Raw genomic sequence first — 14,584 nt, 5'->3', positions numbered from 1 at the left:
GCTTAATAGTCCAACTATTTGTCAGACTTTCATAGGTCAAGCTCTTCAACCACTTAGAGACAAGTTTTCAGAGTGTTATATCATTCATTATGTTGATGATATTTTATGTGCTGCAGAGACAAATTAATTGACTGTTATACATTTCTGCAAGCAGAGGTTGCCAACTCAGGACTGGCAGTAGCATCTGATAAGATTCAAACCTCTACTTTTCATTATTTAAGGATGCAGATAGAAAACAGAAAAATTCAGCCACAAAAAATAGAAATAAGAAAAGACACATTAAAAACATTAAATGACTTTCAAAAATTGCTAGGAGATATTAATTGGATTTGGCCAACTCTAGGCATTCCTACTTATGCATGTCAAATTTGTTCTCTATCTTAAGAGGAGACCCAGATTTAAATAGTAAAAGAATATTCACTCCAGAAGAAACAAAAAAATTTAAATTAGTGGAAGAAAAAATTTAATCAGCACAAATAAATAGAATAGATCCCTCGGCCCCACTCCAACTTTCGATTTTTGCTGCTGCCCATTCTCCAACAGGCATCACTGTTCAAAATACTGATCTTGTGGAGTGGCCATTCCTTCCTCACAGTACAATTAAGACTTCTACTTGTACTTGGATCAAATACCTACATTAATTGGTCAGGCAAAATTACGAATAATAAAATTGTGTGGAAATGACCCAGACAAAATAGTTGTTCTTTTAAACAAGGAACAAGTTAGACAAGTGTTTATCAATTCTGGTGCATGGCAGATTGGTCTTACTGATTTTGTGGGAATTATTGATAATCATTACCCCAAAACAAAAACCTTCCATTTTTAAAATTGACTACTTGGATTTTACCTAAAATTATCAGACATGAACCTTTAGAAAATGCTCTGACGGTGTTTACTGATGGTTCCAGCAGTGGAAAGGCAGCTTACACAGGGCCAAAAGAGCAAGTAATCAAAACTCATTAGCAATTGGCTCAAAGAGCAGAGTTGGTTGCAGTCATTACAGTGTTACAAGATTTTAATCAACCTATTAATATTGTATCAGATTCTGCATATGTAATACAGGCTACAAGGGATGTTGAGAGAGCTCTAATTAAATATAGCATGGATGATCAGTTAAACCAGCTGTTCAATTTATTACAACAAACTGTAAGAAAAAGAAATTTCCCATTTTATATTACTCATATTCGGGCACACACTAATTTACCAGGGCCTTTAACTAAAGCAAATGAACAAGCTGACTTACTGGTATCAACTGCATTCACAAAAGCACAAGAACTTCATGCTTTGACTCATATAAATGCGGCAGGATTAAAAAACAAATTTGATGTCACATGGAAACAGGCAAAAAATATTGTACAACATTGCACCCAGTGTCAAGTCCTGCACCTGCCCACTCAAGAAGCAGGAGTTAATCCCAGAGGTCTATGTCCTAATGTGTTATGGCAAATGGAGTCATGCATGTACCTTCATTTAGAAGATTATCATATGTTCATGTAACAGTTGATACTTATTCACATTTCATATGGGCAACCTGCCAGACAGGAGAAAGTACGTCCCATGTTAAAAAACATTTATTATCGTTTTGCTGCAATGGGAGTTCCAGAAAAAGTTAAAACTGACAATGGACCAGGATACTGTAGTAAAGCTTTCCAAAAATTCTTAAATCAGTGGAAAATTACACATACAACAGGAATTCCCTATAATTCCCAAGGACAGGCCATAGTCCTTGAACTAATAGAACACTCAAAACTCAATTAGTTAAACAAAAAGAAGGGGAACACAGTAAGGAGTGCACCACTCCTCAGATGCAACTTAATCTAGCACTCTATACTTTAAATTTTTTAAACATTTATAGAAATCAGACTACTACTTCTGGAGAACAACATCTTACTGGCAAAAAGAACAGCCCACATGAAGGAAAACTCATTTGGTGGAAAGACAACAAAAATAAGGCATGGGAACTAGGGAAGGTGGTAATGTGGAGGAGAGGTTTTGCTTGTGTTTCACCAGGAGAAAATCAGCTTCCTGTTTGGATACCCACTAGACATTTGAAGTTCTACAATGAACCCATCGGAGATGCAAAGAAAAGCACCTCCACGGAGACAAAGACACCGCAATCGAGCACCATCGACTCGCAAGATGAACAGAATGGTGATGTCAGAAGAACGGATGAAGTTGCCATCCACCAACAAAGCGGAGCCACCGACCTGGGCACAATTAAAGAAGCTGACACAGTTAGCTAAAAAAAAAAAAGCCTTGAGAACACAAAGGTGACACAAACTCCAGAGAGTATGCTGCTTGCAGCTTTGATGATTATATCAATGGTGGTAAGTCTCCCCATGCCTGCAGGAGCAGCTGCAGCTAATTATACCTACTGGGCCTATGTGCCTTTCCCACCCTTAATTCGGGCAGTCACATGGATGGATAATCCTATTGAAATATATGTTAATAATAGTGTATGGGTACCTGGCCCCACAGATGACCATTGCCCTGCCAAACCTGAGGAAGAAGGAATGATGATAAATATTTCCACTGGGTATCGTTATCCTCCTATTTGCCTACGGAGAGCACTAGGATGTTTATTTTTTATATTTTTATTTCTTTTTCAGTAGACAATGATGTCGTTTATTTAAAATGTTTACTCCAAGAAATATATATATATATAAAGACAATTACAGCACTAAACCAGGCACCTTCGACCAAATCACAACCTCCTCTTTGATTCCCCTTCATGCTAAGCCTCTTTCAAATTCTTTTTCCTGAGCTGGAAGACCAGTCAGATGCCTGCAGGGTCGCGCCAAGCACGTTCCCAGCCGGGCAACTTTGTACCTTTCTCTAGGAGTGCACACCACCCTTCACCCACAACTCCTTGTTTTAAAGGATTTAACCCATTAGGAAACCCATTTTTCAATCTAAGCTAGAAGGAGGTGCGGGACAAGGCAGTCTTCACTTGGAAGGTCCCTTTCCTGCTCCAGTCCCTGGGCTAGGGTTCTAGAAGAGGCTGGCTGCCGGGTTTACATGAGGCCACCGAAGATCTAAGTCCAGCTCCACCCAGGGTGGCTCCTGCAAAGGCTGGGACCTCGGGGGCTGCGTCCTCAACCCTCTCGGTGACCACGACTCAAAGGAGAGACGTCAAGGGTGCCAGGAGCACAGGTGCCTGGGCTGTGTTCCAGGAAAGAGACCTGTCCAGGGAAACGGATCAGGCTGTCGCATGGAAGCTTGAGTCAAAGATGGTGGTTTCGGGGTGATTTGGACAAATTAGGTTAGTTTAGCAAAGCTCTGAAGTGGCAGAAGCTTCTCCCCTGGACTACTGACTGAACACAGATCAAGAGATGCGTGTGGCATCAGACTAAGTCTTAGAGAGATGCAGGCCAGTCTCCTCCCACAGGGCCTTGGGACTGGCAGGACAGACACTGCTCCATGCCCTCCAAGGGCAGGAGTCACGGTAAGAAGCAACTGGGATGGAAAATAGGGAAAAAAGCAACACCAACTAGATCATTTCTGGCATTTTAACATGGAGACAGTGACAAGTGGTAACAATAGCAAAAGAAAAAAAAAAAAAAACTTGGAGACCAATATTTAACTGTCCCATCCACCCAAATCTCACACTTAAGTTCTAGTCCCATCTCCCCCATAAGCACCACTGAACTAAATATCTATTTTAAAGCACCCAAACCAGTCCAGACCCTCTGGAAACCAAGAGCCCCAGCCCCAGCTGTTGCCTCTCTTGTGTCCAGGCGAGAGGAGGGTTCCGGGAAAGGCACCTCATAACTCACTCAGTGCAGCACACACGGCAGCGAGCTCGGGCATGGGCACTTGACGGGGACGTGGGTGGCAGTCACAGCATCTGTGCTGACACGCGAGGAAGGGGACTTCGGTAATGCCAACTATTTGGTACCAGAGCCAAGCAAACGTGACTAAAGGGAGCTGGGTCAGCAGAACGGTACCCCAAGTCTCAGCAACAGGATGGCCCGCACGAGGCAGTATCCAGGCAGGGGAGAAAAGGAGACCAAAGCACAAGGCGATCAAGGCTGCTACAGAAAGGGCGGATCCTTCTTGCGAGGACCGGAGAATGCATTTGACTGCTGGCTGATCAATCTCTAATTGGCGAGTGCGCGTGACAAGGCTCAGCCCTGGCTCCGCAGGGAGCCACGAAGCTGACTCAACTGATACAAATGTTCCCACCTCTGCCCCACCCCCAAGTCCCCATGGTTCCACAGTCACCTGATTTTCATTTGGACTTAACAGCTGAAGTAGATACAAATGGCTAAACACAGATCCCCAATCCCCCACCAGGGGGGACACGGCTGATTCTATAATGTCACAGCCAGAAGACTATGGGCATACAGGCAGCCAAGAGGAGAAACAGAACTGACACCGGCCTAGGCCGATCTGCAAGAAAAAGCGGGAAAGGAGTGACCTGGATGCTTCTGAAGCATGCGAGCATGATTTTGGATGGAGGTGGGCCGGCGACTTTGCCTAGCTGCTGCCAGTTCCTGTAAGGGACGTTTTTTCTGAGTAAATGGCAATTCCTCTTCCATGTAGCATCCGCTTAGATCACGATGCTAATTATAACTCGAAAGGAGTGTTTTGGGGAGTGTATTCAGGAGAGGAAGAAAGAAACAAAAAAAAACCTAGATTGCTCAAAGTTTCTGCCTCTTTTGTAGGAACGGTAAGTCAACTATGAGCAAGTATTTTAATTCGACATTAAGGGAAAAAAAGGGGACTTTGGAAAGCATACAGAAAAAAAGGTAGTTAACGTTGGATCATTTGTAAAACGGAACCTCAGGGAGTCTAAACAAAAATGCACCTTCGGTCAACTTTTGCTTTTTTAAATTCCTCGTTTGACTTCCCGTCCCAGTGCACATGGAAATGACAGATGCCGTGAGAGGTGTGGAGTCGGAGGAGTCTCCGGGAGCATCAGAGGGTTCGGGGGCTGTATTATGGCAGTTTCTTCATCTTTTCTTTCTCAGTCTCACTTTCATCTCTTGCTATCACAAAGGAGTGTGAGTAGTCCATGGCGACCTGCTCTGAGAAAATGCCATGCAGAGTCTTCACCTCCTCGGCTGTAGTGGAAGACCTGGGCTTGTGGTCCCTGTAGCCCAGTTCCCCAAAGGTCGGTGATGGGTCCCAGCTGATGGTGCTCTCGTCAGCGGCCACAATGCTGCTGCGCTTCCCACAAGCCAGGCTCTGGATTCTCCAGCCGCAGAAGTCCTGCACTGCTTTTGGGTACATGGTAGATTCACGGGAGGTGTTGGTGGCCCCCCAGAAAAACAGACCACCCACTTCACTGATGGCAAAGAAGCAGGTGTAACCAGCATAGATCTGGGAAGCCCCATGCCCAGGGAAGTCAAACAGCTTCACCAGGCAGGGGACCATCTCATCCTTCTGCTCTGCGTGGCCCAGCCAGCCATAGCCACCGAAGCCCCAGGAGAAGACTCACTTCTGGGAGTCCAGGACCAGCGTGTGGTTAGCGCCACAGGCCACGCCTCGCATAACCAAGTTTGGTACAGGAAGAATCTGTCCGTCTTTTGTCTTCTCAATGAAGATGGCCACTAGCGGGGGAACTAGTTCGCAGTCATACTCTATCCGCTGTGCCGGGACAATGAACTTCCCATCTGAGTTGTGTCCCAGCTGACCATATTCAGGGCACCCAAAGGAACAGATAAAAAAGGTTTCCTTTGCAGTCCATTATCATACTGAATTCAGCCCCACAGGCCATTTTGGTAATTGGCTGGCCGTTGTACATTATCTGCGCGGGGCTGCGGACAGCACCTGTCTGGTTGCTAAGGCCCCGCTGCCCCATCTTGTTTTCCCCAAAGGCAAACACGGAGCCCGTTTCCATCAAGGCCAAGGTGTGTTTCCGCGCACATGCTGCAGACACAATCACTTCGTGTCTGAGACCCTAGATGAGTCTGGGGGCTTCTACTCTCTTGATGTCACCATGTCCCAGCTGCCCCTTCTCATTTTGACCCCAGCTCCACAGCTTCCCTTCCGTGGTAATGAGGAGGCTGTGTGCAGCACAGGAGCCCGAGACCACTGTCCGCACCCGGACCCCCGCCAGGCACCCATACCGATGGGCCCCCACAAATTCTGACTGATATTGCGGTAAGCAGCTTCCTGTTTGGGTACTTTTTTTTTTTTTTTTTGAGATGGAGTCTCTCTCTGTCGCCCAGGCTGGAGTGCAGTGGCATGATCTCGGCTCACTGCAAGCTCCGCCTCCCGGGTTCATGCCATTCTCCTGCCTCAGCTTCCGGATTAGCTAGGACTACAGGCGCCCGCCACCACGCCTGGCTAATTTTTTTTGTATTTTTAGTAGAGACGGGGTTTCACCATATTAGCCAGGATGGTCTCCATCTCCTGACCTTGTGATCCGCCCGCCTCGGCTTCCCAAAGTGCTGGGATTACAGGCGTGAGCCACCACGCCTGGCCTTGTTTAGGCACTTATTTTCGACCAGTCAAGTCCCAGTTGGTGGCCAAAATCAAAAGCTGCCTTTTGCACTTTGTGCGGAAGTCCCTGTGGCCTTCTGCAGTGTATTGTGTCCCCAGGTACTTGAGATTAGAGAATGGTGATGACTTTTAACAAGCATACTGCCTTCAAGCACTTTTTTAACAAAGCACAGCCTGCATAGCCCTAAATCCATTAAACCTTGAGTTAAAACAGCACATGTCTCAAGTTTGACGTGCTCCTTGGTGTGCTCTTGTTCGGTGTGCGCTTGCCCCCACTGGGGGCCCAGTTGAGCTCCAGGCCGTCCTCGTCGCCGCTGCTGCTGCTGCCGCCACTGCTGCTACTGCAGCGCTCCAGCCGCTCGCGTTTCCAGGGCCCGGCGCCGGCAGTGCCTTGCCCGAGCTCGGCTCCTCCCAGGCCACCACTGCCGCCTTCTTCCTGGGCATGGTTGCGGCTGGTTGGAGGGATGAGAAACAGGAGAGAAAAAGGAAGAGAAGCAACTAACAGACGGATCGGAGGGGTTTTTTTTTTTCTGGCTCAGACGAGGGCTCCAGCCCACTCACCAGACACATTTAAAAATGCACCAGGATGTTGAATGCCGCAATCCAAAATTGGTTGGTAGAAGTACCTACTGTCGGTACCACCAGTAGACTTACTTATCACATGGCAAGCGGAATGTCACTCAGGCCACAGGTAAATTATTTACAGGACTTTTCTTATCAAAGATCATTAAAATTTAGGCCTAAAGGAAAACCTTGCCCCAAGGAAATTCCCAAAGGATCAAAAGACACAGAAGTTTTAGTTTGGGAAAAATGTGTGGCCAATAGTGCAGTGATATTACAAAACATGAATTCAGAACTATTATAGATTGGGTACCTTGAGGTCATTGCTACCACAATTGCACAGGACAAACTCAACTGTGTCCCAGTGCACAAGTGAGTCCAGCTGTTGATAGTGACTTAACAGAAAGTTTAGACAAACAGAAGCACAAAAAATTACAGTCTTTCTACCTTTGGGAATGGGGAGAAAAAGGAAATCTCTGCTCCAAGACCAGAAATATTAAGTCCTGTTTCTGGTCCTGAACATCCAGAATTATGGAGACTTACTGTGGCCTCATACTGCATTAGAATTTGGCCTGGAAATCAAACTATAGAAACAAGAGATCGTAAGCCATTTTATACGATCGACCTAAATTCCAGTCTAACAGTTCCTTTGCAAAGTTGTGTAAAGCCCTCTTATATGCTAGTTGTAGGAAATATAGTTATTAAACCAGACTCTCAAACTATAGCCTGTGAAAATTGCAGATTGTTTACTTGCATTGATTCGACTTTTAATTGGCAGCACCGTATTCTGCTAGTGAGAGCAAGAGAAGGCGTGTGGATCCCTGTGTCCATGGACCGCCTGTGGGGGACCTCACCATCCATCCATATTTTGACTGAAGTACTAAAAGGCATTTTAAATAGATCCAAAAGATTCAATTTTACTTTAATTGCAGTGATTATGGGATTAATTGCAGTCACAGCTAACAGCCACTGTGGCAGGAGTTGCATTGCACTCTTCTGTTCAGACAGTAAACTTTGTTAACGATTGGCAAAAGAATTCTACAAGATTGTGGAATTCACAATCTGGTATTGATAAAAAATTGGCAAATCAAATTAATGATCTTAGACAAACTGTCATTTGGATGGGAGATAGGCTCATGAGCTTAGAACATCGTTTCCAGTTACAGTGTGACTGGAATACGTCAGATTTTTGTATTACACCCCGAGTTTATAATGAGTCTGAGCATCACTGGGACATGGTTAGATGCCATCTACAGGGAAGAGAAGATAATCTCATTTTAGACATTTCCAAATTAAAAGAACAAATGTTCGAAGCATCAAAAGCCCATTTAAATTTGGTACCAGGAACTGACGCAATCACGGGAGTTGCCGATGGTCCCACAAATCTTAACCCTGTCACTTGGGTTAAGACCATCGGAAGTACTATTATTGTAAATTTCATATTAATCCTTGTGTGCCTGTTCTGTCTGTTGTTAGTCTGCAGGTGTACCCAGCAGCTCCGAAGAGACAGCGACCATGGAGAATGAGCCATGATGATGATGGCGGTTTTATCAAAAAGAAAAGGGGGAAATGTGGGGAAAAGAAAGAGAGATCAGACTGTTACTGTGAGATGGAGTCTCTCTCTGTCGCCCAGGCATAGAAGAAGAAGAAAGAAGTAGACATAAGAGACTCCATTTTGTTCTGTACTAAGAAAAATTCTTCTACTTTGAGATGCTGTTAATCTGTAACCCTAGCCCCAACCCTGTGCTCGCAGAGACATGTGCTGTGTTGACTCAAGGTTTAATAGATTTAGGGCTATGCAGGCTGTGCTTTGTTAAAAACGTGCTTGAAGGCAGTATGCTTGTTAAAAGTCATCACCATTCTCTAATCTCAAGTACCCAGGGACACAATACACTGCGGAAGGCCGCAAGGAACTCTGCCTGGGAAAGCCAGGTATTGTCCAAGGTTTCTCTCCATGTGATAGCCTGAGATATGGCCTCGTGGGAAGGGAAAGACCTGACCGTCCCCCAGCCCGACATCCGTAAAGGGTCTGTACTGAGGATTAGTGAAAGAGGAAGGCCTCTTTGCAGTTGTGATAAGAGGAAGGCCCCTGTCTCCTGCTCATCCCTGGGCAATGGAATGTCTCGGTGTAAAACCTGATTGTATGTTCTATTTACTGATAGGAGAAAACCACCTTAGGGCTGGAGGTGAGATGTGCTAGCAGCAATACTGCTCTTTAATGCACCAAGATATTTGTACATGTGCACATCGAGGCACAGCACCTTTTCTTAACCTTGTTTATGACACAGAGACCTTTGTTCACATGTTTTCCTGCTGACCCTCTCCCCACTATTACCCTATTGTCCTGCCACATCCCCCCTCCAAGATGGTAGAGATAATGATCAATAAATACTGAGGGAACTCAGAGACCAGTGACAGCGCGGGTCCTCCGTATGCTGAGCGCCAGTCCCCTAGGCCCACTTTTCTTTCTCTATACTTTGTGTCTCTTTCTTTTCTCAGTCTGTCATCTCACCTGATGAGAAACACCCACAGGTGTGGAAGGGCAGGCCACCCCTTCAACCATTTCACAATATCTACTGGAACTGATCATATGCACATTCCATGACTCAGCAATTATACACCTGTGTATCTGTTCATCAGAAATGTGGACAGGTGTTCACCAAAAAAGCACAAGTGTTCACAGCAGCAGTAGGTGTAATACAGTAGTCCCCCCTTCTTTTCAGGGGATACGTTCCAAGACCCTCAGTGGATGCCTGAAACCTCAGCTAGAACTGACTTGTATAAACACTATGTTTTCCCCTATACTGTATGTACATATCTATGATAAAGTTTAGTTGATAAATTAGGCACAGTTAAGAGATTAACAATAATAAAATAATACAATTATAACAATATACTGTAGTAAAAGTTATGTGAATGTGGTCTCTTTCTCAAAACATCAGACCGCGGTTGAGTGTGGGTAACTGAAAGCACAGAAAGTGAAACCGCAGATAAGGGGGAGCTACTGTAACCCTAAAGTGGTTACAGTCTCAAACTCCTGACCTCAAGTAATCCACCTGCCAGGAAAAAAAAATTAAAATCTTTTATTATTTATTTATTTTTGAGACAGAGTCTCGCTCTGTTGCCCAGGCTGGAGTGCAGTGATGCGATCTCGGCTCACCGCAACCTCTGCCTCCCGGGTTCAAGCTATTCTCCTGCCTCAGCCTCCCGAGTACCTGGGACTACAGGCGTGTGCCACCATGCCCAGCTAATTTTTGTATTTTTAGTAGAGATGGGGTTTCACTATGTTGGCCAGGCTGGTCTCGAACTCCTGACCTTGTGATCCACCTGCCTCAGCCTCCCAAAGTGCTGGCATTACAGGCATGAGCCACTGCACCTGGCCTATTTTATTTCATTTTTGAGATGGAGTTTTGCTCTTGTTGACCAGGCTGGAGTGCAATGGTGTGATCTTGGCTCACTGAAACCTCCACCTCCTGGGTGCAAGTGATTCTCCTGCCTCAGCCTCCCAAGTAGCTGGGATTACAGGCATGTGCCACCACACCCGACTAATTTTGTATTTTTAGTAGAGACAGGGTTTCACCATGTTGGTCAACTGGTCTCAAACTCCTGAGCTCAAGTAATCCACCCGCCTCAGCCTCCCAAACTGCTGGGATTACAGGAGCGAGCCGCTGCGCCTGGCCCTAAAATCTTTTTTTTTTTTTTTTTTTTGAGACAGAGTTTTGCTGTTGTCCAGGCTGGAGTGCAGTGGCGCAATCTCTTCCGGGTTCACGCCATTCTCCTGCCTCAGCCTCCCGAGTAGCTGGGACTACAGGTGCCCGCCACCACGCCCGGCTAATTTTTTGCATATTTAGTAGAGACAGGGTTTCACCGTGTTAGCCAGGATGGTCTCGATCTCCTGACCTCGTAATCCACCCACCTCAGCCTCCCAAGCTGCTGGGATTACAGGCGTGAGACACTGTGCCTGGCCCTAAAATCTTTCATATGGCAAAAATACCATAGCAAGAGCAAAATAAAAACAGCAGATTTGGGATTTTAAAAAAAATTTTATTTACAGCAGAACATAACCTTAAGGATGATAAGAAAGAGCCAGGTGCAGTGGCTTGTGCCTGTAGTTCCTGCTACTCAAGAGGATGAGGTAGGAGGACCACTTGAGCCCAGGAGCTCAAGGCCAGCCTGAGCGACATAGAGAAATCCCATCTATCTATAAAGAATGTTAAAAAAGTAAAAGAAAAAACAATGGGACTGATCAGAAAGGGAAAAAAGAACTCAAAGGAAAAAATGAGTGTAGGACAAAAATAGGCAAATTCGTAAAAAGGAAAATCCCATAAACAAATGTAAAATGCTCAAACTCATTGTCAGGGAAGAGCAAATTAAAGTAACAGTGTTACCCTTTACCTGTTAGATAAGGAAGGAGGGTTCTCCCAGTCCTGCTGGTTGCAGGCCCACCTCTAACATTTGCAAGGGGCCATGGCAACAATACAAATACAACTGGAGGCCCACGTACCATATATTTAATATTTGGAAGTTATAAGTATGTTCTATCCTGTTACTGTGGTAAACGTATTTTGAAAAATCGGTATTTTTCTTGTATATATGTTCCATTGTATATAAGGTAAACTTTTTTTTTTTTTGAGACAGTCTTGCTCTGTGGCCCAGGCTGGAGTGCAGTGGTGTGATCTCGGCTCACTGCCACTTCCATCTCCCAGGTTCAAGTGATTCTCCTGCCTCAGCCTCCTGAGTAGCTGGGATTACAGGCATGCACCACCATGCCCGGCTAATTTTTTGTATTTCAGTAGAGATGGAGTTTCACCATGTTGGCCCCAGGGTAGTCTTGAACTCCTCAGCTCAGGCAATCTGCCTGTCTTGGCCTCCCACAGTTCTAGGATTACAGGCATAAGCCACTGCAACCGGCCATGAATGTTTTGATATACATAGTGAAATTATGATTACAGTCAACCAGAATAACATACCTATCATCTCAGTTACCTTTTTTTGTGGTAAGAGTACCTAAAATCTACTTTTTTTTTTTTTTTTGAGACGGAGTCTTGCTCTGTTGCCCAGGCTGAAGTGCAGTGGCACCATCTCAGCTCACAGCAATCTCCGCCTCCTGGGTTTAAGGAATTCTCTGCTTCAGCCTCCCAAATAGCTGAGATTACAGGCGCGTGCCACCAGGCCCAGCTAATTTTTCTGTATTTTTAGTAGAGATGAAGTTTCACCATCTTGGCCAGGCTGGTCTTGAACTCCTGACCTCATGATCTGCCCACCTTGGCTTCCCAAAGTGCTGGGATCACAGGCGTGAGCCACTGTGCCCAGCCTCTTTTTCCTTTTTGAGACGGAGTCTTGCACTGTTGCCCAGGCTGGAGTGCAGGGGCATGATCTTGGCTCACTGCAACCTCTGCCTCCCGGGTTCAAGTGATTCCCCTGCCTCAGCCTCACGAGTAGCTGGGATTACAGGTGCCCACCACCATGCCCGGCTAATTTTTGTATATTTAGTAGAGATGATGGGGTTTCACCATGTTGGACGGGCTGGTTTCAAACTCCTGATCTCAGGTGATCCACCCACCTTGGCCTCCCAAAGTGCTGGGATTAGAGGCATGAGCCACTGCATCCGGCCTCTGAAATCTACTCTTAGCAAATTTCCAGTACACAATATTATTAGCTATAGTCCTAATATTATACTTCTCCAGACATACGCATGCTACATAACAGTAATTTTGTCCCCTCTGGCTTACACCTTCCCATTTCTCCTACCCCTGGTAACTACCATTCCATTCTTTGTTTCTATGTATTCAATGTTTCTTTCTTTTTTTTTTTTTTGAGACGGAGTTTTGCTCGTCACCCAGGCTGGAGTGCAATGGCGCGGTCTCGGCTCACTGCAACCTCTGCCTCCTAGGTTCGAGCGATTCCACTGCCTCAGCCTCCCAAGTAGCTGGGATTACAGGCACCCGCCACCGCGCCCAGCTAATTTTTATATTTTTAGTAGATATGGGGTTTCACCATGTTGGCCAGGCTGGTCTTGAACTACTGACCTCAGGTGATCCGCCTGCCTCAGCTTCCCAAAGTGCTGAGATTACAAGGCGTGAGCCACCACCACTCCCAGCCTCAATGTTCCTTTTTGTTTTACATTCCATATTTAAGTGAGATCATGTAGTATCTTTCTGTGTCTGGCTTATCTCACTTAGTATCATGTTGTTGCAAATGGCAGGATCTCCTCCTTTTCTTACCACGGAATTATATTCCACTGTATATATACATTATACTGTATCCATTCTTCATTGATGGACAGACACTGTAGTTGTTTCAATATCCTGGCTATTTTGAATAATGCTGCAATGAACATGGAAGTGCAGATATCTTTACTAGATGGTGATTTCATTTCCTTTGGGTATATGCCCAGAAGTGGGATTGCTGGGTTATAAGGTAGTTCTATTTTTAATTTCTTTAGTAGCCTCCATACTATTTTATCTGGAAAACTGTTGAAATGCTATGGTTTTCACATGACCGAAAGCTGACAAACTACCAATGATGACTTAACTTAGTTATTATTGTGTATACCAGGGTCATTTGTTCATCGGCTGGTGATGGCAGATGAATGGCAAACACACACACACACACGCACACACGCACGTGCACACACATACAGACACATTTAATAAATTATGTATTTATTCCATTAAAATTTTTTTCTTGGCTTCATTCCAGGGAGTTCTGATGACTTTTTTTTTTTTTTTTGAGACGGACTCTTGCCCGTCACCCAGGCTGGAGTGCAGTGGTGCGATTTCAGCTCACTGCAACCTCCCTGTCCTGGGTTCTAGCAATTCTCCTGCCTCAGCCTCCTGGGTTCTAGCAATTCTCCTGCCTCAGCCTCCTGAGAAGCTGGGACTACAGGTGCACGCTGCCACGCCTGGCTAATTTTTTGTATTTTTTAGTAGAGACGGGGTTTCACCATGTTGCCCAGGCTGGTTGCGAACTCCTGAGCTCAGGCAATCCACCCGCCTCGGCCTCCCAAAGTGCTGGGATTACAGGCGTGAGCCACCAAGCCTGGCCTGATGACGTTCTTATACTTAACGTGAATTCTACTGACAAAATGGCAGAAAAGACAATCTTTCTTCAGTCAACATAGTTTTTAGCAAGTTTTTAGTTTATTTTAATTTGGAGAAGCTTCCTTCTGCTGAAGCAGCAGCAACTGGAATTACCAACACAATTCTCAAAGCAGTACTTAGATTTAGAAATGAATACTGATTTTTACATTATCACATTCAAATACTGTATGGATTTATATATAAATTGTGATTGCAGAGTGTATTAAAATTTTTAACTTGATCGTATAAATCACAATCACTTAGTCGTTTTTATAATCTTTTAAACAGTATCTAGGTCTATGCAGATAAATTCTTTTAAGTTTTGATGCTGGTATATTCTGAAGAAAATAAAAAACAGGAGAATGTTATTCAATTTTGTTCAAATCTCTCTTCAGATGATACTATGCTCAGATTTATAATGAATTGAAAAATACTCTCTATAGAAACTGGTTTAGGGATTATCTGTCTATGAATCTTCTTCAGGCTAGGTA

General features: G+C 44.9%; 2 protein-coding genes and 1 pseudogene across 3 annotated transcripts in view; 1 reads left to right on the top strand and 2 right to left on the bottom strand.

Annotated features, from left to right (window-relative positions):
- The window catches only part of ASRGL1 (asparaginase and isoaspartyl peptidase 1), a 58,484-nt gene that overhangs the window by 15,905 nt on the left and 27,995 nt on the right, over positions 1 to 14,584 (bottom strand). The window lies entirely within an intron of this gene.
- Positions 2,062 to 8,544, top strand: LOC134735928 (endogenous retrovirus group K member 19 Rec protein-like). The gene is given in 3 exon segments (XM_063634216.1): positions 2,062 to 2,244; positions 2,247 to 2,327; positions 8,488 to 8,544. Coding segments are annotated over 3 exon segments (321 nt in total).
- LOC129486416 (protein RCC2-like) lies at positions 3,196 to 6,894 on the bottom strand (annotated as a pseudogene).

Source organism: Symphalangus syndactylus, chromosome 1 (genome assembly GCF_028878055.3).
Source record: "Symphalangus syndactylus isolate Jambi chromosome 1, NHGRI_mSymSyn1-v2.1_pri, whole genome shotgun sequence".
Lineage (NCBI taxonomy): Eukaryota > Metazoa > Chordata > Mammalia > Primates > Hylobatidae > Symphalangus > Symphalangus syndactylus.
This window is presented reverse-complemented; position numbering and strand designations above follow the sequence as displayed.